Raw genomic sequence first — 26,277 nt, 5'->3', positions numbered from 1 at the left:
GTGGATGACAAAGATTAACACTAAACTTGAAAAGAAAATATGGTGTTTCTCAAATGTGCCTGCTCCTAAGAATTACAAGAGGCATTCCTTACAAATAAAGATGCTGAGGCCCGTTCTCTTTAGATTCTGGTTTAGTGAGTGTTAGGTTTGAATTGTATTTTAAGCACCTCAAGTGATTCCCATTTTCAGGCAAGCTTGGGAAATACCGGCTAAGGAGGAAACCATGATACCACCACAACTCCATCCACTTGGACTGCCCATCAAGCTACCTGAACGAGAAACACTTAACCAAAATCGAGGAATTATCTACAGAACACTGTTTATTTCAAGTCCAAAACACAAAATTATTCATTTTTCTTAACAGACTGCATAATTTTTATGGCATGAATATTCAGGGCTTCTCTATTCACATGTGTAGATTTATTAAATTTTAGGCTCAAATGATTCACATATACGTTTACTACAGAGAACAAGTACTTCAACAAAATTTTTTAGAAAGTATTTTACATAAAACACACCAAGCATTTACCAACACTTTTCAGTCTTTACAACCTGTCTTCAGCAAAGGTTTGCCTGAAGCTCTTTTTTTTTAGCACAACACTCCAAGACTGAATATTATAGAATGTAGTATTTTACATATTTTAGCTTATTATTGCAGTTAAAAGTTCCCCTTTCTTTGATGGCTTCTGCACATATTATGCCCATAAAGGGGAAGTCTTTTCTTAATCGGTGACTTCTTAAATAAAATTGCCTTTTTTGGTGCAAATTGTCCCCAACCAAGAACTTAAAATAGTCATGATGAAATAAAATAATTGACAAACATAGGGCTTCTAAGTGAGGGCTTTTCCAATCTAATAATGGAAGGATTTACTATCTATAATATCAGCTGGCATCAAAATATAAAGTAAAAATATGTGTATTTTATAAATCAGTTCTTACCTGAATAATTTCAGATCTTTTGAGAATGTTCCACAAAGTGGAATTCTTCCTGAAGTTACAGTGAATGTGGTACAATGTGTACAACTTGGTTAACCAGTGCCTGCTTTTCACATCCAAGATTTTTCCTTATCATGAATCAAATGCACAGTCCTGATTAGCATGTCCATATGCAATGGCTTACAGTTTTGTATATAAAGTCCAACTCAAGCTTATTTGGTTTATTGTACATGCTTTATTAAAACGGTACGTATATTTACAGTATCTGCAGAAAGAGTCCCTTCCCAGGCGCTCTCACACACATTCAGACACACCCATACAGACAAAACACACCATGTCCCCTGCACCCACACCGCTGAGATGTGAAGGTCAGACTCCGTACATTAGGCAGCTGTTGGGGGCTAGAGTTGTTGATTTGTTTTCAATTTTTTTGAAAAGAGGAAAGCATGGAAGAATGCATTTGGCCATTACAATGCTAACTGAGTTTGTGTATAGTAACATCATGGCAGTAACACTGAATATTCCTTTTACATTCTATAGATAAAGAATGACATCAAGGTTTTGCGGTCAACAGAACATTCCAACTTTAGTCTCAATGCTGCTTGTAGTGACTTCTGAATTCACATAGGGGCTTTCCCTAAAAATAATTCAAGTCTGTGTAAGTGAAATAAGGCACAATTAACATTGATTTGATCTAGGGGAAGGGAAAGGATTCTGGTTTCAAATGATATTACTATTGGGGAATTAGTTTTGACTTAAATCCACTTGAAATCCCCTCTCCTAATTTTCAAAGATTTCTTAGAAATAAAGGATTTTTTTCTTTTCCTTGACAAAACTCAAAGAGAAGTTTGGGAATTCACATTTTAATGCTTCAGTAACCTATAAACTACTCAAATTGATGTGCAATACCCCCATCCCCTTGTCCTGGTCTCCTCCCTTCTCATGGCTAAAACAAAAACAGAGCATGTGAAATCAGAGTCCCTTACTGTCTTTTGAGGAGATCTGTACACTTGAAGAGTACCAAATACATATCTGGTAGTTTCTGATTAAAAGAAGAAAAGAGAGAGAGAGAAGGGGGCAGGGAGAGGGGGAGTGGGAGGGGGGAAGGACGGAGGGAGGGAGAGAGACACCTTGTGACTTTCTTCTCTTTAAAATATCCTTGTGTCCTTTTTTTCTTCTCAGGATTATGAAACCCCACCAGACATTACAAACAACTGCAACAAATGAGTTTCGCAGCATAAATAGTGTCTAGTATTCAAATCTTCATAGTGAGACTCGTTTTTCTTGTACACAACCTGTTTGAGTGTTTTTCGCAGCAGGTGAACATTCTGTGAAAGGGAGTAAGAATTGCAGTTCTGAAGGCCCCTGACTTTGGTTGTTTACAAAGTTCAATCCTGTTTATTGTGATCCTTGGTATCTTCTTCATCTGTATATTCTGATGGTTCTTCCCCTGGTTTTAGGAGTCTGCCTATATAGTCATATTTTTCTGAAAGATACATCAAAAGAAAATCAATAGTGATCAATTTTGTCCAACATTTCATTATAACAGAGGGGAAGGTATTTGCTTCTTTAATCATACAGAATAATAAAATTCTTCCTCTTGCTTATGACAGCTGGTGCTTGTATACGCATAAGGCTTGAATGAAAGAAAACTGGATTAAAGAATTTATAAGGCTTGGGCATTATTCTTTAAAGGGCAGTATTCCATACTTGGTTCTTAACTAAGGACACTGCATCAGAATCACTTAGAGATTGTTTTTTTTTGGCATGGGCAGGCACCAGGAATCGAATCTCTCCAGCACGGCAGGAGAGTAGAGATCTTTTTAAAAATAATATATACATGTCCAGGACCCATCTAAGAATTACCCACCCCAGACTTCTGAGGACACCTAATGTGCACTGTGAGTCTCAGTCTAGTTCTTTAACTCTCAGTTGTCTCAAAATATCCTAAGCAGAGAAATAAGTTGGCAAGTAGGGTGTTTCAAAGTTATTTAAATCTATAAATAAAATGGATTTTGCAAAGAAGTGGGATAAAATTGTAGAGCCAAAATTCTGGAGTAGAGAATATGAAAAAGGAAATAGTGACTTTCTTGGGACTGAGGACTAGGACTAAGGAAGGGAGTGGAAGAATAAGTGAAGTAGAGAATCACACTGTAAATAGGTCCAACAAAGAAATATTCTTGGGAAATAATGAGACATATGCTATTAGTCCTCAAGAAAAGATATGGAAATTCATTTGGTACTAGCTATCCTTTTGAGGCTTCCTTGTGGACCGCCATCACATGATTCCCACTACTTAGATCCTGTTACTTTGCTTGTTTTATGTTGTTTCTTGGACAAGGATGTGAATAAGTTACGTGAATTAACTGACAAATCAAGAGAATTAGACAAGAGGACTGCTGCATATACTAGAACCAGTACAAATGCCAGGAAGACAGAAACAGCTGATCTAAAGAGATTAAGGGGTCAGACAAATAGCTGTCCGGAGTGTCAAATAGTTAAGTATAACTTGAATGATGTAAGTTACAAGAGTATAATAAGGGGGAATGACATATTCTCTTCACAGTTCAAAGGTAAGACTGGAACAATCATTTCAGGATAGACTATACTTAAAGTATTGATACAATAAATCAATTATTTAAAAAAATAAGCTAAATCTATAGCTTAATGAACTAGCTTTATCAGACTAAAGGCATCTGCTAGAAGTCCCCTATAAATCTGTAACAAGTAAATTTTTATGTATATTTTCAAAATAACTACCACATGTCACAATCTACTGATATTTAGCTATGTTTAAAATATCAAATTATAATGGCCATGAAAACAGATGACATCCTTAAGTTCTTAAAGAAAGTGAAATGGTATATGTTTCTTGGGCCATGTACTTGGTTTCCAAATAACTCCACAAAACAAAGGTACCTTTAAACTGCATTTCCCACTCTCGAACACTCTCCATTTGTACAGCATTCAAATCTGATAGATCATCATATTCATCTCTTAGTGCATCTTTATCTAGACAAAACGTTGCCAGCCCTCTGGAGGCATCCCTACCAGCAAATATTCCATACGGACCCGCTAGAAAAGGAAAAGAAAAAGAAAAAGAAATTATTTAGATTATATAACAATATTTTAGAAAGTCTCAATAGAAAAAGTCAAATAAAAGAAATCTCACCATGACTCATATTTCACAGATAGCCTTAATTTCAAAACATGTACAGATACTAGATGGGATAATAAGAAAATTCTTAGAAATCTGCCTTTTTACCAAAGTTAAGCTTTTCATTCAAATGTTAAATTATAATTACTTCTGATACCCTGAAGCATATGTTAATAAGTGAAGACTATGTGGTAGTTTAGGGAGAGGACTCTTAAACAGTTAGGTTTAAAAGCCAATTTGATCGAGAAATGATCCTTTACTAATAACTACTAATTAATAGTGGAATCTATAATTAATCATTAGAACCGCTACTGGATATGTACTACGCAAAGACTTTGGTAGATTGTGGATCTAAAACATTCTTCCTTCTCCTATCCTATGTGGGTTGTGGCTCTATGAGAGCAGAAACTATACCATTTTTGTACTTCTAGTTCAGTATTCAGTACATGAGTTGCTCAACAATGATTTGCTGGTCTGATCAGAAATACCCATTTTCAAAAATATTACCTGACTAACATATGTACAATTATACTATATAAACTAAGAAAAGTCACTGAAGAAAATAATGGTTTTCATTTGTCATGGGAAACAGAAACACTATAAGGAATAGTTCTCCTGGACTGACACATTAAGTGATGATTAGTATTCTGTTCAAGAAATTAGGTGTTATCATCTCTGGGAAAGAATGGTATGATTTATATGCTGACTGAAGTGAATCATTCCCAAAGTCTATCCTTGAGAGCAACTGTCTTGTCCATCTCTGAATACTCAATGTGCTTGATGAAGTGCAAAATAAATTTATTCCTACTGAATGAGCTGCAGTACCAAATAAGGATAAACTCTAGATCCTCTTTTTTTCTATTTTTTTTGGGGTGGTGGTGGTTCATGGTCTGGGAATTGAACCCAGGTCTCCTGCATGGAAGGCAAGCATTCTACCACTGAACCACCCATGCACCCTCTCTTTACTTTTAACAGATTAATTTCTGGTAAATTTATTTATGGCAAATGGTTTCATTTTAATATAATGGTATTATATTAAAAAACAATAAAACTTCAACCCAAATATATAAGACACTTCAGTTGTTTAAAACAGACAATAATATCAACAAAGTAGAAACAACTCAATCTTCTGTACCAAGAAATGTATTAAATAAATGATAGTACATTAATTTAATGGGAAACTACATGACTATCAAAAAGAATGAGGTCCCCTTTAGAAAATGCTCATAAGCAAACAGGGGCCTAGACTGTCGGCTTGTAGAGTCTGGAGTGGGGGTCATTATACGACCTGATGCTCAGAGACAAGGACAAGGCCACACAGGGTGGGGCTGCAGTGGTTTAGACACAGGGGTGAGGAGGACAGGGTCTGTGTTTCAGAACCACACACAATCTGTGAGACCAATGGAAGAAAGGTTTATTTGGTCTGGAACTGAAATTTTCTGTAGTGCATAATCTAATTCTACCTATCTGTATAGCTCATTTGAACAACTGAAACACAGGAAGCACAGAATAAAAAGAGATCCTTTAATCCTATATAAATTATTGTAATGCCTGGAAACATCCTAGAGTATGTTAAACATACTCAAATAATAATCAAAAAGTATTAGCAAAGTCGCTGAAGGAGGGGAGAAAGACAACGGAACTATTAAAGCTTACCATGAGGGAATCCCTGATACTGTGTCAAACTTTAGGGATACCCACATCAATAGGCCACACCCTTGATCACGAGGCTTGCTCTTGTGAAGCTTATGTAGGTAGTGGAGCTTAGACTACCTATAGGCATGCCTAAGAGTTACTTCTGGAGGACCTCTGTTGTTGCTCAGATGCGGCCTCACTCTCTTTAAACCCAACTCTGCAAGTGAAATCACTGCCCTCCCCCCTACGAGGGACATGACATCCAGGGGTGAAAGTCTCCCTGGCAACGTGGGAGAGGACTCCCAGGGAGGAATCCAGACCTGGCACTGTGGGATCAACAATTACACCTTAATCAAAAGGGGGAAAAGAAGTGTAATTAATTAAGTATCAGTGGCAGAGAGAGTTCAAATAGAGTTGAGAGGATACTCTGGAGGTTGCTCTTATGCAAGCTTCAGGTAGACCTTGCTACCTATCATAACCTGCCAACCCCAACCAGGACCATTCCAGACAATTCTAAAGAACACCTAGGGCAGTATATAAGATTCCACAAGAGTTCCAGGCACTAGAGTAATTTTCCAGAAATCTATAACCTCCAGATGGGTCCCTGGTCCAGATAAGCCTTGAAACCTACCCCAACCTCTCCATAGCGCCAGCTAGTTCCATCTCCCTACCCCATATTAGTGACAGGCCCTTCCAATATCAAAAATTTAGAATTGCCATAGTCCAAACAACTCCAAAGAGAGATATGGAAAGATCAAAGGTAATGGTGGAATTATACATAGAAGATAGGACTTAACAAATGAGTATGAATCCTGAATCATTAAATTGATATCTCTTTTAGTCTCCAGTATTTTAGAGCAGCTAGAAGTAAAAACCTCAAATTGTGAAATTGTAACCCATGTCAAAGTCTCAAATATGTTCTACAACTAATTGTGGTGCTGTGCTTGGAAATTTATAGCTTTTTTGTATACATGTAATTGTTCACAAAAAAAAGAAGGAAAAAAAAGTTGATTGTGATGATAAAAAAGTATTTAAGCCTGCTAGCCTCCTATATTCTGGAACAGCTAGAAGGAAAAATATAAGAAAATAGTATGGTAACCCATGACAAACTCTGGGATCTGTCCTTTAACCACTTTTTGAAGTGCTTTGAAAACTACTGCTTTTTAAAAATTTCTTTGCATTGTATATATATTATACTATACAATAAAAAATTTTTTAAAAAATCAAAAGAATGAGGTCACTGTAGACAGAAAGAAGTACATCCTATATTAACTGAAAAGAGCAATTCAGATAAGTATAACTTGCTTTGAATCTTGAAAAGGAATATATATGTGTGCATATTTTATGGGCTGGTATATGCATAAAAAATACCAGGAAGAATACAGACCATACTTTTAACAGTGGCAAAATTTAGGGGGAATGAAGGGGAAAATTTTACATTTATTTATTATAAATAAGTGATAATGTCTGCTGGCTATTTTAAAATGATTTTTGTAATAAAAAACTTTGAGTTAAAAATCGAACTCCACAGCTTCTCAGGTGATTCTGAGTATCTCACTTAGCTCTTCTGGGTTTGAAAGTTGTTTCTTCCATAAAAGAGCAAAAATAATACCTATAATTTTGTATTCACGTTACGCTGCAGAGAAGACTAAGCAGATTTTCATTCTCAAAATGCGTTTAAAGCATTAAGTACTAATAAATATGATATCCAAAATATACACCTTAATAGAAAAAAAATTGTTTTCTCAATCTGTGGATTATCCATATATATAATAAAGTTTATTCAGAGGAAATAATTTTAAAACCACAATTGTTGGCTTCACTATCATCATGAGCAACAGGGTGGTCAATGACAGCTAATGTACAGTTTAGAGAACAAAATATTTTCTAATGAGAAGTAGCAAGTAGAGAAAACTGGAAATTCCTTCATTTAAAATATGCAGAATGACTTTATCCATATTCATATCTGAAAGCAATTAGAAATTTGAAGGTTATGTGTCAGAAAATATCTGTACCTTCTGAGACTAGAATTCAAAGTTTCAGTTAAATACACAAAAATCTAAAAACTTACAGACACTAATTTGGATCATAGAAATCACCATCACAAAATTCATATGTAAAAAACTCCTCTGAAAATAGTTTATTGCATAGAACTAAAAAGTGGTAATAGTAATAATTTTTAAAGCAGCATTACTAGGCATTGATACATTAATACAAAAATAAATGCTTTATTTTTGTAAAATATTACCTTATCCTGATTTTCTCATTCTTAGGCATTTTCCATATTGCTAATTCTTATTAGGTCACTATCAAATTATCACTTAACGATGAAATATTTTTCCATTTTTTAAATACTTTTGAATTTGTTTTCTATTTAAAAAAATGGGACACTATTTACCACTGGTCAACATTTATTACCATCGAACTTTGCCTATTATCTCAATGTCAGTTCAAAAGTGTATTAAGCATTTAAGAGAAAGAAATTAAATACTGCTTTTGTTTACAGAGTTAAATCCAAAGTTTATTAGATGGAGTTAATTATTTTAGGGAAAATGTTAACGTCTAAAAATAAGCAAAAATAGTCCCTACAGAAAAGGAGGCTACCCTAAGGCAGCTGTGTCCTTTAATTTTTTATTTCTTTAGAACTCTGTATGTGTTGCAGCAATGGTTGCTTTGAGGAGATGGAGGAAATTTATATAAGGAGCAATATAGAAGAATATATTTTTATTAGATAATAAAGAACAGCCCCAATGTGATTTTTTCCTTGAGAAATAACAACAACAAAAAAATCCATAAACATTATACAGCCTCTTATGTCGACTGAACCAAAGTTTATAAACTTAAAACAGTGACAAGTGAAAGACACTAGGGGAAAATAATACTGATCAGGGTTATAATAACCTACAAATGTAAAATGATACTTTTGACTTTTAAGAACTTTCTAGCAACCTCGCTTTCCTTTCTCACAGTCCTACAAAGCAGAAGAGACAGTTTTTGCCCTCCCTACCTGACAGATGAAAAAAATAGGAACAGAGGTAATCAGTGACTTTCCCAGAGTCACTGACAGATCTGGAAATACTATTTCCACTTTTCGAACTATCCCAAAGACTGCACATTGAGAAAACATACAGAAGACCCACAAACCCAAAGATGGGAATGGCAATCCTGAAAAACAGCACATTTCACTAATTTCAAAATTTCAGGGGAATGGAAACTTTACAATACCCATTAAATCAAAGTTGAAGAGAATTAACTAAAGAGTGATATAAAACACCAAGAGTTTTATTTAGCTTTCTAATATCTACCTTCCTGGCCTGTAAAAGTCAGTCTACTTCAGGGTACGTAAGAGTATCTTAACTAATATGCTTTTAACTATTAAACACATTAAATGGTACAAAGGGGAGAAGGAAAAAATGATCAATATAAAAGCAGCAATCAGAAAACTATCTTTGAGTATAATACTTTATACCAGTGCATTCTCTAATAAAATTCTCTGCCATGTTTCCTAAGGAGACCTTGATATTGAATGAAAGTGAAAACAAAAATGAAACAAAACTTTTTTTTTGTATGTCTGATTTAGCAAAAGTTGACTTGAGTCAATAGTTAATGATCAAAGCCAAATTCTAGTGAAAATCAAGTTTTGTTAACTCCTGAAAAGAATGATTCATAGTGATTAACATATTTCCCCCTTCCCTAAATTATGTCAAACTGTCCTCCACATGTTTAGAATTTCTAACTTCTGAAAAGGTCTTTTTGGTAAAAACTTTCTTTACTTTTTATGAAAAGGCCATACAGAATGTAACATTAAGATTAAGCAGAGTCAACAAAATTCTAGCAAATCGAATCCAGAAACACATTAAAAGAATTATATATCATGACCAAGTAGGATTCATCCCAGGTATGCAAGGATAGTTCAACATAAGAAAATCAATTAATGCAATACACCATATCAACAAATCAAAGTAGAAAAATCACATGATCATCTCAATTGATGCAAAGAAGGCATTTGACAAGATTCAACATCCTTTCCTGTTGAAAACACTTCAAAGGATAGGAATACAAGGGAATTTCCTTAAAATGATAAAGGGAATATATGAAAAACCCACAGCTAATATCATCCTCAATGGGGAAAAACTGAAAACTTTCCCCCTAAGATCAGGAACAAGACAAGGATATCCACTATCACCACGGTTATTCAACATTGTGTTGGAAGTTCTAGCCAGAGCAATTAGACAAGAAAAAGAAATACAAGGCATCAAAATTGGAAAGGAAGAAGTAAAACTATCACTGTTTGCAGATGATATGATACTATATGTCGAAAACCCTGAAAAATCCACAGCAACACTACCAGAGCTAATAAACGAGTACAGCAAAGTGGCGGGGTATAAGATCAACATTCAAAAATCTGTAGTGTTTCTATACACTAACAATGAACAAGCTGAGGGGGAAATCAAGAAACAAATTCCATTTACAATTGCAACTAAAAGAATAAAATACTTAGGAATAAATTTAACTAAAGAGACAAAAGACCTATACAAAGAAAACTACAAGAAACTGTTAAAAGAATTCACAGAAGACCTAAATAGATGGAGGGCATACCATGTTCATGGACTGGAAGACTAAATATAGTTAAGACGTCAATTCTACCTAAATTGATTTACAGATTCAACGCAATACCAATCAAAATCCCAACAACTTACTTTTCAGAAATAGAAAAACCAATAAGCAGAAATGCAAATCAAAACCACAATGAGATATCATCTCACACCCACCAGAATGGCTATTATCAACAAAACAGAAAATGACAAGTAGCTGGAGAGGATGTGGAGAAAGAGGCACACTTATTCACTGTTGGTGGGAATGTCAAATGGTGTAACCACTGTAGAAGGCAGTTTGGCGGTTCCTCAAAAAGCTGAATATAGAATTGCCATATGACCCAGCAATACCATTGCTAGGTATCTACTCAGAGGACTTAAGGGCAAAGACACAAACGGACATTTGCACACCAATGTTTATAGCAGCATTATTTACAATTGCAAAGAGATGGAAACAGCCAAAATGTCCATCAACAGACGAGTGGCTAAACAAACTGCGGTATATACATACGATGGAATATTATGCAGCTTTAAGACAGAATAAACTTATTAAGTATTTAACAACATGGATGGACCTTGAGAACATTATGCTGAGTGAGACAAGCCAAAAACTAAAGGACAAATACTGTATGGTCTCACTGATATGAACTGACATTAGTGAATAAACTTGGAATATTTCATTGGTAACAGAGACCATCAGGAGATAGAAACAGGGTAAGATATTGGGTAATTGGAGCTGAAGGGATACAGACTGTGCAACAGGACTAGATACAAAAACTCAGAAATGGACAGCACAATACTACCTAACTGTAATACAATTATGTTAAAACACTGAATGAAGCTGCATGTGAGAATATAGAGGGAGGAGGGCTGGGGACATACTGAAATCAGAAAGATAGATGTTAAAGATTGAGATTGGTATAATCTATGAATGCCTAGAGTGTATAATAACAGTGAAATGTACAAGGTACAATTTTAAAAATGTTTTTGCATGAGGAAGAACAAAGGAATGTCATATTGCAGGGTACTGAAAATAGATGGTAATTAATATTTTAAAATGTCACCTTCTGTGTGAGACTAAAGCAAAAAATGTTTATTTGTTACAAAATTAATATTTTCACTAGTGCATTTCCTAATAACTTATGTAGATAGTTTGACTGAACGCCATTTAAGTACTTGGAATCTCAGGTAGGACATGAGATTTTGTTGGGTTTTCCAGAGTGATGCCACGATGAATCCCAGAGTGATTCGATCAGTGAATGGAAAAGTATCTGCAAAGCCAAAGAATGGGGAGAAATGCAACTTACCCAAGTTGAATTCTTGATATTCTCACAAACAGTGTGGACAACCAAAGCTATAGGCAGAGTCCCCAGACTTGGGGTTTGTTTATATGAAACTTAACCCCGCAAAGGATAGGTCAAGTCTACTTAAAATCTGAGCCTAAGAGTCACCCCCAAGAGAGCCTCTTTTGTTGCTCAGATGTGGCCCCTCTCTCCAGCCAACACAACGAGCAGTCTCACCACCCTACCCCTCTCTACGTGGGACATGACTCCCAGGGGTGCGGACCTTCCTGGCAACGTGGGACAGAGATCTTGGAATGAGGGGAGACTCAGCATCAAGGGACTGAGAAAAATCCTAGAATGAGCTGAGACTTAGCATCAAGGGATTAAGAAAACCTTCTCCACCAAAAGGGGGAAGAGGGAAATGAGACAAAGTGTCAATGGCTGAGAGATTCCAAACAGAGTCGAGAGGTTATCCTGGAGGTTATTCTTATGCATCAAGTAGATATCATCTTGTTATTCAAGATGTAATGGAGAGGCTAGAGGGAACTGCCTGAAAATGTAGAGCTGTGTTCCAGTAGCCATGTTTCTTGATGATGATTATATAATGATATAGCTTCCACAATGTGACTGTGTGATTGTGAAAACCTTGTGTCTGATGCTCCTTTTATCTACCTTGTCAACAGATGAGTAGAATATATGGAATAAAAATAAATAATAGGGGGAACAAATTTTAAAATAAATTTAGTTTGAAATGCTAGTGATCAATGAAAGCGAGGGGTAAGGGGTATGGATGTAAAATTTTTTTTCCTGTTTTTGTTTTATTTTTCTGTTGTCTTTTTATGTCTTTTTCTGAATTGATGCAAATGTGTGGGAAATGATCATGATGATGAATATGCAACTATGTGATGATATTGTGAATTGCTGATTGTATGTGTTGGGAATGTTTGTGCTTCTTGTAATATTTTTTTTTAATTAATAAAAAATTAAAAAAAAAAGATTAAGCAGAGTTAGAATTGGATGGGTTGCCCTGAGAAAGGCAGGACTGTAGGTCTAATTTAAAGAACATTCCCTTCATCTTTATGATAGCTGGCCAGAAGCACATCTCACTATTGCAACCAATTCCCTTACATAACAAAACCAAATGTTACCAAATCCAACATTTTTTAACTTATACTGGCTAATCATAATACTAAAATAACAGGGAGCTGCCAAAAAAAAAGCAAACATTAAATGGTAATAGGTCTTAACCAACATATAAAGGCTAGCTTATTTAAATGAATCTGGTTTGGACTATTAAGGTTCATTTAGACATTAATGGCCACTAATAACTAAGAGAATTAGATTATTTTGCTTTATCAAAGACTTAAATATAAGGCTGATGCAAAAATGGATTCAAAATTTCAAGAAAATTCTTTCTGGAAAAAATGAAAAGCAATTATTCAGTCACAACAGATGCTCTTAAATGTACTTATATACATACAGATAAATATTCTAGGACATCATCATAAAGATAAATTGTATTTCAAAGACACTGTTAAAAATACCAGATGACATTATAATACTTAGAATTCAGATTTCAGTTTTTAGAGTAAAAACAACTAGTGGTGAAGATTCATAAAGGTCAAAAATCAATAAATTCATTAGTTACTGTATCCTGAAACAGTTTGCTAATTACTTCAATCAGGTAGAATGGGGGTGACATAGTCTAGAAATAGGCAACATATGTTTATTGTAAAACATTGTTTTAAAGACTAATTTAACAGAAAAATTAGGAGAAAGTAAAAAAACAATCTAAAATATGTAACAAATAATACAGCAACTATTAGATGATTATATACTTACATTAGTGTTTATAAAGTACACAAATATTTTAGTTATTTCCATGGCATAAAAACTATGGTCCTCAAAGACAAACTTGACGTCATTAAAGTTTATAAATAGCAGTTTCCTGGCTTGTTGTGACCATAGCCCTTTGTGATTATTAAAGTAGTTTTTTAAAAATCTAATAATAATTCTAAGTTAGGTAATTTATTCCAATTAATATTATAATCAGCCTAGAACAAATGAGACAATAAAAGTTCTTAATGAATTCCAATTAATAAGTATTATTTTTTAATATTTAGGCCCAGGAAGTCCCAAGACTTTTAGAGAGAAGGTGGCATGGAAAACTTCTTAAGAAGCCAAAATACCTGGGTTCTAGAAGCTCTGACTATTCTACTATTTACTCATCAGGTGACATTGGGCAAGTCTCAATTTCTACAGTTCTCAAGATACCTCACCTATGAAATAGGGATATTATTTTACCTTCCTAAAGTTGGAGGCCAAAATAGATCATCTTTTGAATGCTATGATTCTATGAGGGCCTGAAATTCAAACTAGAAGTTTTTCAACATAGTGGATTGAGATCAGGGACTTGGCACCCAGGGCACATGAATGGGATAGGGGAAGGGAAGACTTTGAAATATTAACTCCCCAGGCCTGTGCCACAAGTGGGAGTGGAGTCTGAGTTTTTACCCAATGCATGCAGAATGAGAATTCTAAAGTGAACGGATAGCACAGACTTAAAATATCTATCGGAATTTAGTAAACATTAAAGGTAATACTTCATGCCAGTGCTGGGGGGGGAAAGGTTTATTCTATAAACAGTGTTGGGACAACTAGAAGCCTTCTGTAAAAACAAACAAGAGTTGGGTCTTTATTTCATCTTTTCAAAACTAGGTAAATTTAAAAAAATTGGCAAAGGATAAATGAACAGACAATTCACAGGAAACATAATGACTCAAATTTTTGACAAGGTATCCTAACCTAAGAAGAAGAAACATACAAATTAAAGCACTAATGAAATATCATTTTAATCTATTAGACTGGTAAAGACCAAGAAGTTTAATATCACACTTTTGGCAAGGGAGTAGGAAATAGGCATTATCATGGGAGCATAAATTAGTCCAACCTCTCTGGAGGGCAATTCAGAAATATGCACCCAAATTAAAACAGTCCGTACTGTCAGACTCAGTCATTTTTCTTTAAAGAATTTATTTAATAGGTAATTATAATTTTACTCAAATGTATAAAATGACATGTACATGATATTTATTGCAACACCATGTAATTAACAAGAGACTGGAAACAACTTAAATGTTCATTAATAGTGGACTGGTAAATTACAATGTACTCATACAACACAATACCCTGCATATATTCAGAAGAATGAGATGGTTCTTTTCATACTGATATGAATGGCTCTCAAGATATTAAAATATTGTTAAAGGTATGCATAGTATGCTAAAATTAGTGTGGGGAGAAGCGTACATATCCACATGCTTGTACATGAACAGAATAAATCTGGAACCATTTTCTCAACCTGTTTTCCTGCTTCCTGGGAGTGGGATATGGTGATGGGGGTAGGTATAGGAAGACTTATTTTTCACTGCATATCTTTTTGTATTTTTTATCTTGAGCATGTATTACCTATAGGATGAATAAAGATGAAGTAAATTTTTTTTTTTACATGAGGCCCTATTTTGAAACTGAACCCAAACCACTCTTTAGGGACACTTCCGTAACCCAGAGCTCATGGAGCATCAAAGAAAATACCCCCCAAAATAAAAACAAAATAAAATAAAACAAAAAAACCCAACAAGACAGTACCTAAGAGAAGAACAATTTGCTAAAGAGTAGTTCAATAAAAACTATAAACCACATAAAGAAACAAACCACCATGGAGGAATGAGCAGACAACGTAGGAGATCCAGCACTCTAAGAAAAAAAAAAAGAAAAGAAGTAGATTAAAGACCCATAGCAAGGGGAAGGCCACGGGAGCTCAGCAAGCAGAGTTCTTGCCTTGCCGGAGAGCTGGGTTCGATTCCTAATGCCTGCCCATGCGAAAAAAAAAAAGAACCATAGTAAGTGTGCTTAAAATATACTAAGAAACCAAGAGGTGGACCATTTGAAGGAAAACTTAAGAGACATGAAGAACATAATGGAAAGCTAATGAATATCTATCAAAAGTTCCAGAGGAAGGAAGAGAGAATGGGGGAGGGACAATATCTGAAGAGATAACAGATTCAAATTTTCTATAGTAAATAAATGACACCCACCCTCAGATTTTAGTACAGTCTGGCACACATTAAATGACATCAAATCCACACCTAGATAAATCCTAGTAAATGAACAGAACCACAAAGACAAAGGGAAATTATTCTCAAACCAAACGGGAAAAACAGATTAATTAAAAGAATGACAACTAAATCAAAAATAGACTTCTCAACAACAACAGAAATAGAAAACAGTGACGTAATATTATTGAACAGTTGAGGTAAAAGAAAAGTTAATTAAAAAATTTATATCTAAAACTTAAACTATTACTCCTGTATAAAGACAAATAAAGACAATTTTTTTCCTACCAATGTAAGAACTATAGGATGTAAAATGAAAACTGAACTCTGAAGAATGGAATGAGATGCACAAAGTAGCAATAAATTAAAAAAATGGTAACTATGTTGACAAATTTAAATAAAGACTATTTTTCTAAGTAATTCTAATAATACTAATAAAAGTAATAACTAATTTGGGGGCAAGGTTTTACAAACACAGTGGAACTCAAAATCTAGTAGTAATTACATGGAAAGTAGGATGGTGGGAGGGATTAAATTTCTAACCAGTGCCACAACATATAGTTGTCTTCTATTTAACTCCAGGGGACACCATCTGCATTTTTTTAAACCTTTTTTTATTGTATAACATAACATATATACAAAGGAAAGAAAGAAAAACCAATAGTTTTCAAAGCACTCTTCAACAAGTAGTTATGAGCCCGAGTTTGTCATGGGCTAGCATACCATTATTTCAGATTTTTCTTTCTAGCTGTTCCAGAATACTGGAGGCCAGAAGGAATATTTTTATCATCACAATCAACTTTTTTTCTTTTTTGTGAAAAATTATATATATAAAAAGCAATAAATTTCAAAGCATAGCACAACAATTAGTTGTAGAACAGATTTCACAGGATGGCATGGGTTACAATTCCAGAATTTTAGGTTTTTCTTGGAGCTGCTCTAAGATACTGGAGACTAAAAGAAATATCAATTTAATGATTCAGCAATCGTATTTGTTTGTTTAACCCTATCTTCTCTGTATAACTCCACCATCACCTTTGATTTTTCTATCTCACTCTTTAGGGGTATTAGGGCTATGTCAATTCTAACTTTTTCATGTTGGAAGGAGCTGTTAGTGATATGGGGTAGGGAGATGGAACTAGCTAATGTTCTGGAGAGGCTGGGCCCTCTAGAGGGTTCTAGGACATATCTGGCCCAGGGACCCATCTGGAGGTTGCAGGTTCTAGAAAGTTACCCTAGTGCATGGAACCTTTGTAGAACCTTATATATTGTCCTAGGTGTTCTTTAGGATTGGTTGGAATGGTTTTGTTTGGGGTTTGGCAAGTTATGATAGGTAGCAACGTCTAACTGAAGCTTGCAAAAAGAGTGACCTCCAGAGCAGCCGCTTGACTCTATGTGAGCTCTCTCAGCCACTGATACTTTTACACTTTTTTCCCCCGTTTTGTTGATCCCACGGTGCCAGGGCCAGACATCCCTGGGAGTTATCTCCCATGCCGCTGGGGAGACTTTCACCCCTGGATGTCATTTCCTACTTAGGGGAGGGCAATGATTTCTCTTGCAGAGTTGGGCTTAGAGAGAGTGAGGCCACATTTGAGCAACAAAAGAGGTCCTCCAGAAGTAACTCTTAGGCATACCTATAGGTTGGTTAAGCTTCTCTGCTATCTACATAAGCTTCACAAGAGTAAGCTTCAAGATCAAGGGCCTGGCCTACTGATTTGGGTGTCCCTCATGTTATTTTAAAATTTTTATTGACAAACCAAATCTCTCATGTTTGACACAGTATCAGGGGATTCCTTGATGGTAATGTTTAATAGTTCCATATTTTTCTGCCATCCCTTAAGGGACTTTGCCAATACTTTTTGATTATCTGCTTAATATATTCTAGTATGTATCCAGGCATTACAATAAACTGTACAGGATTAAAGGCCCTCATCCTTATTCTGGGCCCCCAGTATTTCAATTGTTCAAATGAGCTTTACAAATGGTTGAGTAAGATTATGTACTACAGAAGATTTAGGTTCTGGACAAAATAAACCTTTCTTCCTTTGGTCTTAAAAGAGCAAGTGAGGTTTCAAAATATAGACAATATTTCCCTAACCCCTGTGTTCTGAGTTACTTTAACACTGACCTCATCAGCTTCATTTTTATCTCTAATATCAGGTTATACATACATAAAACAGCTCTCAAAATCCAGAAATAATAATTACCACTCCGGACTAAATGTGTCTGCTATAAGAGCTTACAATCTATGCACCTGTTTTCTTATAAGCATTTTCTAAAGGAGGCCATATGATAATTGTTCTTTCATTTACCATCCACATTCATAGTCATGACAGTTATGGTAAAGAAATACCACAAAACAAGATGGTAGAAATAAACCTAAATATACCAGTAATCACAAAACACATAAACTAAGCTGCTAAAAGACACAGTGTTGATATTAGATTTAATGGGGAAAGTTCAATTATATGCTATTTATAAGAGAAAAATAAAACACAAAACAGATTAGTTAAGAGTAAAGGGATGAAAAAAGGTATACTGAGCTAACACTAATCAAATGAAGGCTAAGTTCAAATCTGAAAATCAATAATGAGTGTGATAAAGAATGTTTCTTTCTCTTGCAAGTATACCACAATATGATCAAATTACTGCTAGATGGCTTCAATTTGTTCAGTATAGTTGTTTAGTAAGTGTAGGAATAACTTGGCTTCAGAACATTCTCACAAATCTTTGTATGTCTGGATTCTTCAGGTCTGCTTAAATGGCAACCCTTTTTCCTTGACAATCCAATATAAGTAAGGTAACTTTCTTAACCACCTAATCTAAATCCTTATCTAGAATTTAGATCTTTATAAATTCTCACAATCCTCTCTTATGTATTCTATTCATTTCCTTGATAGCATATTTCATTATAATTATGCATTTAAATGTTTATTTATTGTCCGTCTTACTCAGTAGAAAATAAACTCAATGAGGGTAGGGATGTGTCTGAAGATTCAGTTACCTCCCATTCCTCACAATATTTTATCTAAGATTTTAATGAAATGAAATCCAGGAGATTCCTTCTTCAGATTTAAAAGTGAAACTGTAACCTTATGCTGAAAGTTCAGAGGTCAGAATTAGACTCCAAAAGAGTATAGCAGTTATCTAGTGATGTCTGCGATGGGTACATGGGAAAAGAGCTATATCACAAATTACTGAAAGAGTGATTAAAAGAACTTGAATGGGCTAATTCCTGTCTTTCAACTTGAATAACATCTTCAGGTCTTATAATTGGTTTAAACTTTTCTTTCATACTTTACTTTAGCATCAAATACAAATACAATTCTCTCAAAGATTAAAAACGATGTTGAACCCAGAAAAGCCAATCAAACAGATATTGTCAAAATAACTAGAAAAAAAGATGAACAAAATGTCAAAACTCATCATACCCTGGTAATCCTTCTATCCTACTGGTAGGTAATGGATGTATATGGATACTATTCCAAACAACAGACCCAGTTGGCTTCAAAGAAAGAAGATGGTATGATAGCTGGGTAGTGTCAACTTTAGGACAACCATGAAAGAACAGGTCAGACTGAGTCTGGTCTGTATGTTGCAACTCTTGCTTCAACTGAAATTCTGAAAACTAAACTGTTAAATAAAAGTTATTGTAGACGTTCTGACGCATATGACAAAAGACATCCTGAAGCATATGACAAGAGAAGTCCTGAAGCATATGACAAGATGGATGAACCTTAAGGACATATTTGAGTGAAATAAGCCAGACAAAAAAAGGATAGAAACTGTATGATTTCACTATTATGACCTTGGTTAAAGGTAAACTCAGAGGCCTATAATACAGAGGACCTACAGACACTTGGAAGCTAGAGATGGGTGAATGCTTAGCTAATGAGGTTGAACTTAAACATGAGGGAATACAGAGAAGTGAAAGGAGATCACTAGTGGGTCTAAAAGTAACATTGCCATATTGAAGGTGAACACGATTGAAAGGGGTTGTATACAGCTATTATCACACTGATTAACACTACCAATATAAACAAGTTCTTGCATGAACTACAAAGAGTTTATAGTATCAGGGTATAGTGGGAAACCTACCATTGCATGCTATGGACTATATTTAACAGGAAGACAGCATCAGAAATCACAGCAATTCCAGGAATAAATAATGGAGGGCAGGCTGTTAAAATGTACTTGGAAATTTATTGCTTTTTTGTACATAAGTTACATTTTACAATAAAAAAAAAAGAAAAATTTAAAAAGTGGGGGCAGGAGAGAAAGATGTGGGACGTTTGGATTTTCTATTTGGTGAGGGTGTTTTTATCACTCATTCTTCTCTTGGCAGCAATGAAAATTGTCTAAAATTGAGTGCTGATGACTATACCACTAAGTGAAGATAATGGGAGACATGGACTGTTGACCTTGAACATTATACATGATGACCAATGGATGGAGGTGGCTGAAGGATACACTGACTGAGAAGTAGAATGGTGAACTCTGGTGTATACATATGATTGAATATTGTGATGCTAGAGAAAGGAATGAAGTCATGAGGCACACAACATTGCAAATGAACCTGTGGGACATTACGTGATGCAAAATAAGACAGAAACAAAAGAACAAATATTGTATGGTCTTAATTAGAAAATACAAGAAAATTGAGGCCTAGATTACAAGCTCTTATAGCAGTCACATTTAGTCTGGAGCAGTGATTATTATTTCTAGATTTTGAGAGGATGTGCTATGTATGTATAACTTTGTGCTTCCTTGGAACTTTGGGTACAGACCTTACGCAGTTCTGAAAGTCAGCAATGCCACATATAATAACTGTTAAAGAAATTGAAAAAGAAATCAGGCTTCAATTGGAGATGAGAATGAAGCTGACTGGGTTGGAACAAGGTAAATCAGAATACAGGGGTAAGGAGGACATTGTCTGTATTTTAGAACTTCACCTACTTTATGAGACCAAAGAGAGAGAGAGGCTTATTTTGTCCAAAGGCTCAATTTTCTGTAGCACATAATATAACTCAACCAGTCTGGATAGATCATTTAAACAATCCAAATACAGGGAGCCCAGAATGGGAATGAGTGCTTATAATTCTGTATAGCTTAATGTAATGCCTGGATATAGTCCAGAGTATGTAGAACAGATAATTAAAAAGTACTGGCAAAGTCCCTTGAGAGATGGGAGAAAAAATATATAACTACTACACTTTACCACCAGTGAAACCCCTGATACTGTCTCAAACAGCAGGAACTCCCATCTTCTCCTTTGTGAAGTTTAATTGACAGTTTAATTTAGTAGAGTAAACACATTTCGGCAAACAGTTGGCATTAACTACATTTGACTTTATTAAATTTAGTAACAACCCTTCAACAGAGAGGCTTGCTCCTGTGAAGCTTATTTATAAAATGGAGAAGCTAAACCTTATGCCTAAGTGTTACTTCCAGAGGACCTCTTTTATTGCTCAGATGTGGCCTCTATCTCTCTAACACCAACATTGCAAGTAAGATCATTACTCTTTTCCCCTATGGGGGACATGACATCCAGGAGTGAAGGTCTCCCTGGCAACATGGGATATGACTCTCAGTGACGAGCTTGGCCCGGGTATCATGGGGTCCACAATACCTTCCTAATCAAAAGTGGGCAAAGCATTGTAACTACTAAGGTTATCAGTGGCTAAGGTAGTTCAGAGTCAAGAGGCTACTCTGATGCAAGTTTCAGCTAGATATTGCTACTTATCATGGTTTGTTAAATCCCAATCAAAACCATTCCAGCCAACCCTAAAGAATACTAGGACTTTATATGAGATTCTACAAAGGTTTCATGCACTAAGATTACTTTTAAGAAACTACAACCTCCAGATAAGTTCTAGGCCAGATCAGTCCTGATACCTGGAAAGACCAGCCTCTCCAGAACATCAAGTAGTTCCATCCTCCTATCCCATATTACTGACACCCCTTTACAACAGAAAAAGTAAGACTGGGTATAGTCCAATACCCCTACAGATTGGGAGAATATTCAAAGGAGAAGGAGGAGTTATAACAGAGAAGATAGGATTTAACAAATGAGTATGACTGTTAAATCATCATATTGATATTTCTTTTAGTCTCCATTGTCTTGGAGTAGCCAGAAGGAAAACCTAAAATTGTGGAACTGTACTCCATACCAAACTCTGAAATCTGTTCTAAAACTAATTGTTGTGATGTGCTTTGAAATTTATTGCTTTTTTATATGTTATTTTTCACAATAAAAAAAATAAAGGAATACCAAAAAAAGGAATGGGAAAAAAAAAAAAAGAGATACAAAAGGTATATGTGTTCCTTTTTTCAAGATCCTAAATATTAGGCATCTCAGGGGCGCTTCTTATGTGACATTTTTCTTTTCAGTGGAATTTAAAAAGTAAGACATTAAGTTGGAGGAAATATGGCTTTGGTCTATGTCAAAGGATATTCCAGATGGATTAAGAGAAAAGCACTAAATCTAAGTTTCAGGAATATGGGATAAATTATTAGAAAGTTCAATTGTATAATTTCTTGGTGTTTTAAAGAACAAATGAAAACACAGTTTTGGTAGCGTTCCATTGAAGTGACAGTAAATGAAATAATTATTTAAAATTTTATCTGTTTTGAAGATTATCTTTGAAACCTACTATCAACCTTAAAAACATGTGAAAGAAGATATATTGTGATATATTGGGAAGAGATTGCCTGTGATGCCAGTTAGACCTGGGTTTGAACTCTAGCTTTGTCCCTACTAGATATGTGACTTTGGGCAAATCGTCTCTGAATTGTTTCCACATCCATAAAATGGGAAAGTTACCTACTTAATAGGATTGCTGTGAAAATTAAATGAGATAAGCTCAGTAAGTGGAGTTTCCTTTTCTTCTACCCTGACCTTTAGAATCAATGCTTTCCAACAGAACACTCTGGGAAGATAGAAATATTCTATAAAGTGTGCTGTTCAATATGGGAGCCAAGTGGCTATTGAGGCACTTGAAATGTGATTAATGTGACTGACAAATTCAAATTCTAACTTTATTTAACCTTAATTAAATAGCCACATACGGCTTGTGGCTACCATACTGGACAGTGTAGAACAAAACCATAAAAATACGTTTGCTTGAGGTTTTAAATCCTTATGGAAACCAGGAGAGTATAAAGAAAACCAATGTCAAGATTCTCCACAAATTTATCCCAGTATGTAGCTGACTAGAAATAGTGTACATAGGTTTTGTGGTCAAATATATCTGGATTTGAATGCCATGTCTGTCTGACTCAAGACAATTCATCTAAGATACCTAAACCACAACATTCTTACAGGGCAGGAATACTTACTGACCTCATTGAGGCACTGTGGAGGTAACAAATAAATGGATCTAATAAAATTGGTGCTTAACCAATTTGGTTTCCTCCCTCCTCCCATGTCCATTGTTTCTAACATGACCACACACTTTCCTCACAGGCTGGCTAAGTGTCTGAACTGTTACTAAATTTAATATAGTCAAATGTAGTTAATGCCAACTGTTTGCCAAAATGTGTTTACTCTACTAAATTAAACTGTCAATATTTAACTTCTCAGGAAACTGAATTTTAAAAATGTATGACCTAAAAAGAAAGTATCTTTAACATTATGAAAAAAAATCAATCTTCAATCCTAAAATCATTATGTGAAGTGGGATATTGGCTGGGCATCATAACCAGGTTTTCTAGCTTCCTCAGCCCATTCTTTCAAGCTACTAAAATTTTTAGGTAAGGATTATTGTTTTACATAATTCTGCAGAAAACTGCTTAATCTGAGGGTGAAAAAAATCAAAGTCAAAATGAACTTATATCTGTTTCACAGACAGAAATTTGGCTCCAAGAATTTAGGAAAGTGCTACCACATCATTTATTAATGTGAAATATAAACATATTCCAATCCCCGAGATGATCTGGCAATCTTGTTAAGGTTTCTTTCAACAGTAAAATATTCTGAATATCTCTGTTAGGTTGTTGACCAATACTTAGAAATAAAATAAATTTAATATCACTTTTAGGCTGTTGACCAGAACCTGGGAATTGGTAGACACTGACTTCTCGATTGTTATCTGAAGAGTCACCTCAGCGCTCAAGTCACAAAAGGCTATCTACATTATACCTACCACTCTTTAATATTTTCTGCCACAGAATATTTGCCACTGGAGATTGCCAAACAGTGTCTATGGGTGTCTCATAGTTATTTTCAGATAGTGGCAAGGCATAATGTGTGAGGACTGATATGCCTCTCTGCTCCAATACTTTGTTTGCTTCATTGTCAGTCTAGTCAGGAGGAGCAAAGGCAGGTATTATAATTGGGTAAGCTCTAAAAAATTTAAACCTGTACACAATTTCTAATCACCAAACGCATTTTAACACTAATGGGGAAATAGCTTTAAAAAGTATATATCTTAGTAAAATTTTGATTGCAAATTATAAATCTTTCTTGTCCCTATAACCACTAATTCAGAAGTATACATCCAATAAGACAGTTGAGTATGAAATACCAAATAAATCCTTGACAAAAAAACTAATTTGTTCTGTCCATTTAAACACTGAACTTTAGCCCTATTCTCTTGTCCCACGTGCTGTTAAATCAACAACAAAATATTAACCATTTGAGCTGATATAAACAGACATCTGGTATCCATATTTATATAACCAGAAGAAACCACTTTATAAGCTATCTGTAACTTGGTTGGATTGATTGTAAATATACCCACAGAAATACAAGCAACTCAAAAATAAATAGTTCAACAATGAAAACCTTCCATTTCTTATCTCTATTACAATTAACAAACAATAAACCACATCACTTCTGAACTATCTCCCAGCCACCAAGCACTGAAATCAGAAGTACTTTGCATGTGTCAATAATTCTCATACACTAACAGATTAAATCAAGGAAGAAACCAGCTTGTTTTTTTTTTTTTTTGCTGCCAACTCCTTAAATTTCGGGCCCGGATGCATCTTCCGAATAACAGGCCACTTCAGGTTTCTCATTTTATCATTTATACTCATTGTGGTCACTTTTCTTTCCTCTTTTTTTTTTTTTTAGCTTAGTATTAATAACTACACAACCAAGATGCAGAATGTTGCTCAATTTTTATGGTATGCGAACAGGTTCCATGACTGTGAACTGAAGTTCAGTAGCATAACGTGAAAAGCACGGTACGATACTGTAAAAGGGCTCCAAATCAACTGCCCTACATACTAAATTATCTAAAAGAAAACTCCAAAAATCCTTTAGAACAGCGCATGGGGGTAATGAATTTACAGCGCTTCCAAGTTTTTTCTTCTCAGTTCTCGTAAGCGAAAACATAGTAAGTCATTATCAACGTGTATTTGGATTCTTGCCTTCCTACAACCAAAAAAAAAAAAAAACGTAAAAAGAAGCCAGCAGTTGGGTATATGAGCTCCACCCCAAAACTCGGGGCGCATATCCTTGCCAGCCCTTATTTAACAAGATTGTATATCTGGTCCGTCCTCATCCCACATACATGGAACCAATCGTGGAAAGCATCTCTGGACTAAAACCCATCTCGAAGGAGTCCGCGTTGTTGCTAAACTCCCGAACTTCACAGACTGGAGGGCTGACACTTGGGACTACGTGTCCCTAAACGTGGCCTTAAACTTGGGGCGTAAGAGAGGTAAGGGGGTGAGCGGAGGCAAAAAAAAAAAAAAAAAAAAAAGTAAAGAAAGCTGTGAATTACAGGCCTGGAACTTTAGGTCCCTACTTTGGAAATCTACCCTTATCACAGGATTCAAAACGCTCGGGAAAGGACTGGCAACAACTAGAAGGATTTCGAAAAAGTGAGCATAAAAGGCTGCGAGGAGCAAGGAGACGGGACAAAGTTGAGAGTTGACGGCAGGTCCCAGGGCGCCGCTGGGACCAAGACTTCGGGGAGAACGCGGCCGGGGGCGGGGGCGTGCGGGGGCCGGGCCGCTCCAGGTGCCGGGGTCTAGGCGACAGGCCGGCTAGGCAAACCCGCCCGGTGCCCAGGAGGCTCCCGCAGGAAGGGGGCAAGTGCCCGAGCTACAGGGGCCGCCCTCCCCTTCCTCCTCCTCACCGGGGCCGTAGAACTTGCTGCCTTTGGTCACGTCGAAGACTTTCCCATTGACCGCGAGCAGGATGCGCGGGGTGCGGGACCCGTCGTACTGGCGCAGCTGCTCCAAGCTGAAGTCCCGCTTCTTCATGCGAGGCAGGGAGGCGGCTGGGCTCTCCTCGCCCGCCCCGGCCCCGGCGCCCAGACCCCGCCGCCCCCAGCGTACCCACAGCCGGTAGGCCCCCAGCAGCACCAGCGCCACCAGCGCCACGTTCAGCAGCATCTCCCCGCCCTCCGTCAGAAGCGCCAACGTCGCCGCCGCCCAGCCACCCCCCTCGGCTGCCGCTCCCGCGCCGCCCGGGCTCTCACTGCTGCCGTCGCTACTGCTCTCGCTGCCACTCCCCAGGGTGCCTCGCTTCACGTCCCCATCACCCGCCGCCATCACTGCCCGCCAGCGCCTTCCTCCTCTTCCCCGCCCCTTGCCCTCCCCAG

At 36.1% G+C, this 26,277-nt stretch overlaps 1 protein-coding gene across 1 annotated transcript; it reads right to left on the bottom strand.

Annotated features, from left to right (window-relative positions):
* Positions 1 to 302: 302 nt before the first annotated feature.
* Positions 303 to 26,277, bottom strand: PGRMC2 (progesterone receptor membrane component 2). Its single transcript, XM_077140058.1, has 3 exons — positions 25,810 to 26,277; positions 3,856 to 4,011; positions 303 to 2,422 (listed from the first exon to the last, which is right to left on the bottom strand). Exons 1-3 carry the CDS (start codon positions 26,225 to 26,227, stop codon positions 2,325 to 2,327), a joined length of 672 nt encoding a protein of 223 aa, XP_076996173.1. The 5' UTR covers positions 26,228 to 26,277; the 3' UTR covers positions 303 to 2,324.

This window comes from Tamandua tetradactyla, chromosome 22 (assembly GCF_023851605.1).
Source record: "Tamandua tetradactyla isolate mTamTet1 chromosome 22, mTamTet1.pri, whole genome shotgun sequence".
NCBI lineage: Eukaryota > Metazoa > Chordata > Mammalia > Pilosa > Myrmecophagidae > Tamandua > Tamandua tetradactyla.
This window is presented reverse-complemented; position numbering and strand designations above follow the sequence as displayed.

What these genes read in the sequence shown, in the direction of transcription:
- PGRMC2 (XM_077140058.1), bottom strand. Translation starts at nt 26,227, where the DNA reads ATGGCGGCGGGTGATGGGGACGTGAAGCGAGGCACCCTGGGGAGTGGC. An exon ending in CAGCAAGTTCTACGGCCCCG is followed by an intron (nt 4,012 to 25,809) that starts GTGAGGAGGAGG and finishes TTCCTTTTCTAG; the next exon opens with CGGGTCCGTATGGAATATTT. An exon ending in GTGGGAAATGCAGTTTAAAG is followed by an intron (nt 2,423 to 3,855) that starts GTACCTTTGTTT and finishes TGTATCTTTCAG; the next exon opens with AAAAATATGACTATATAGGC.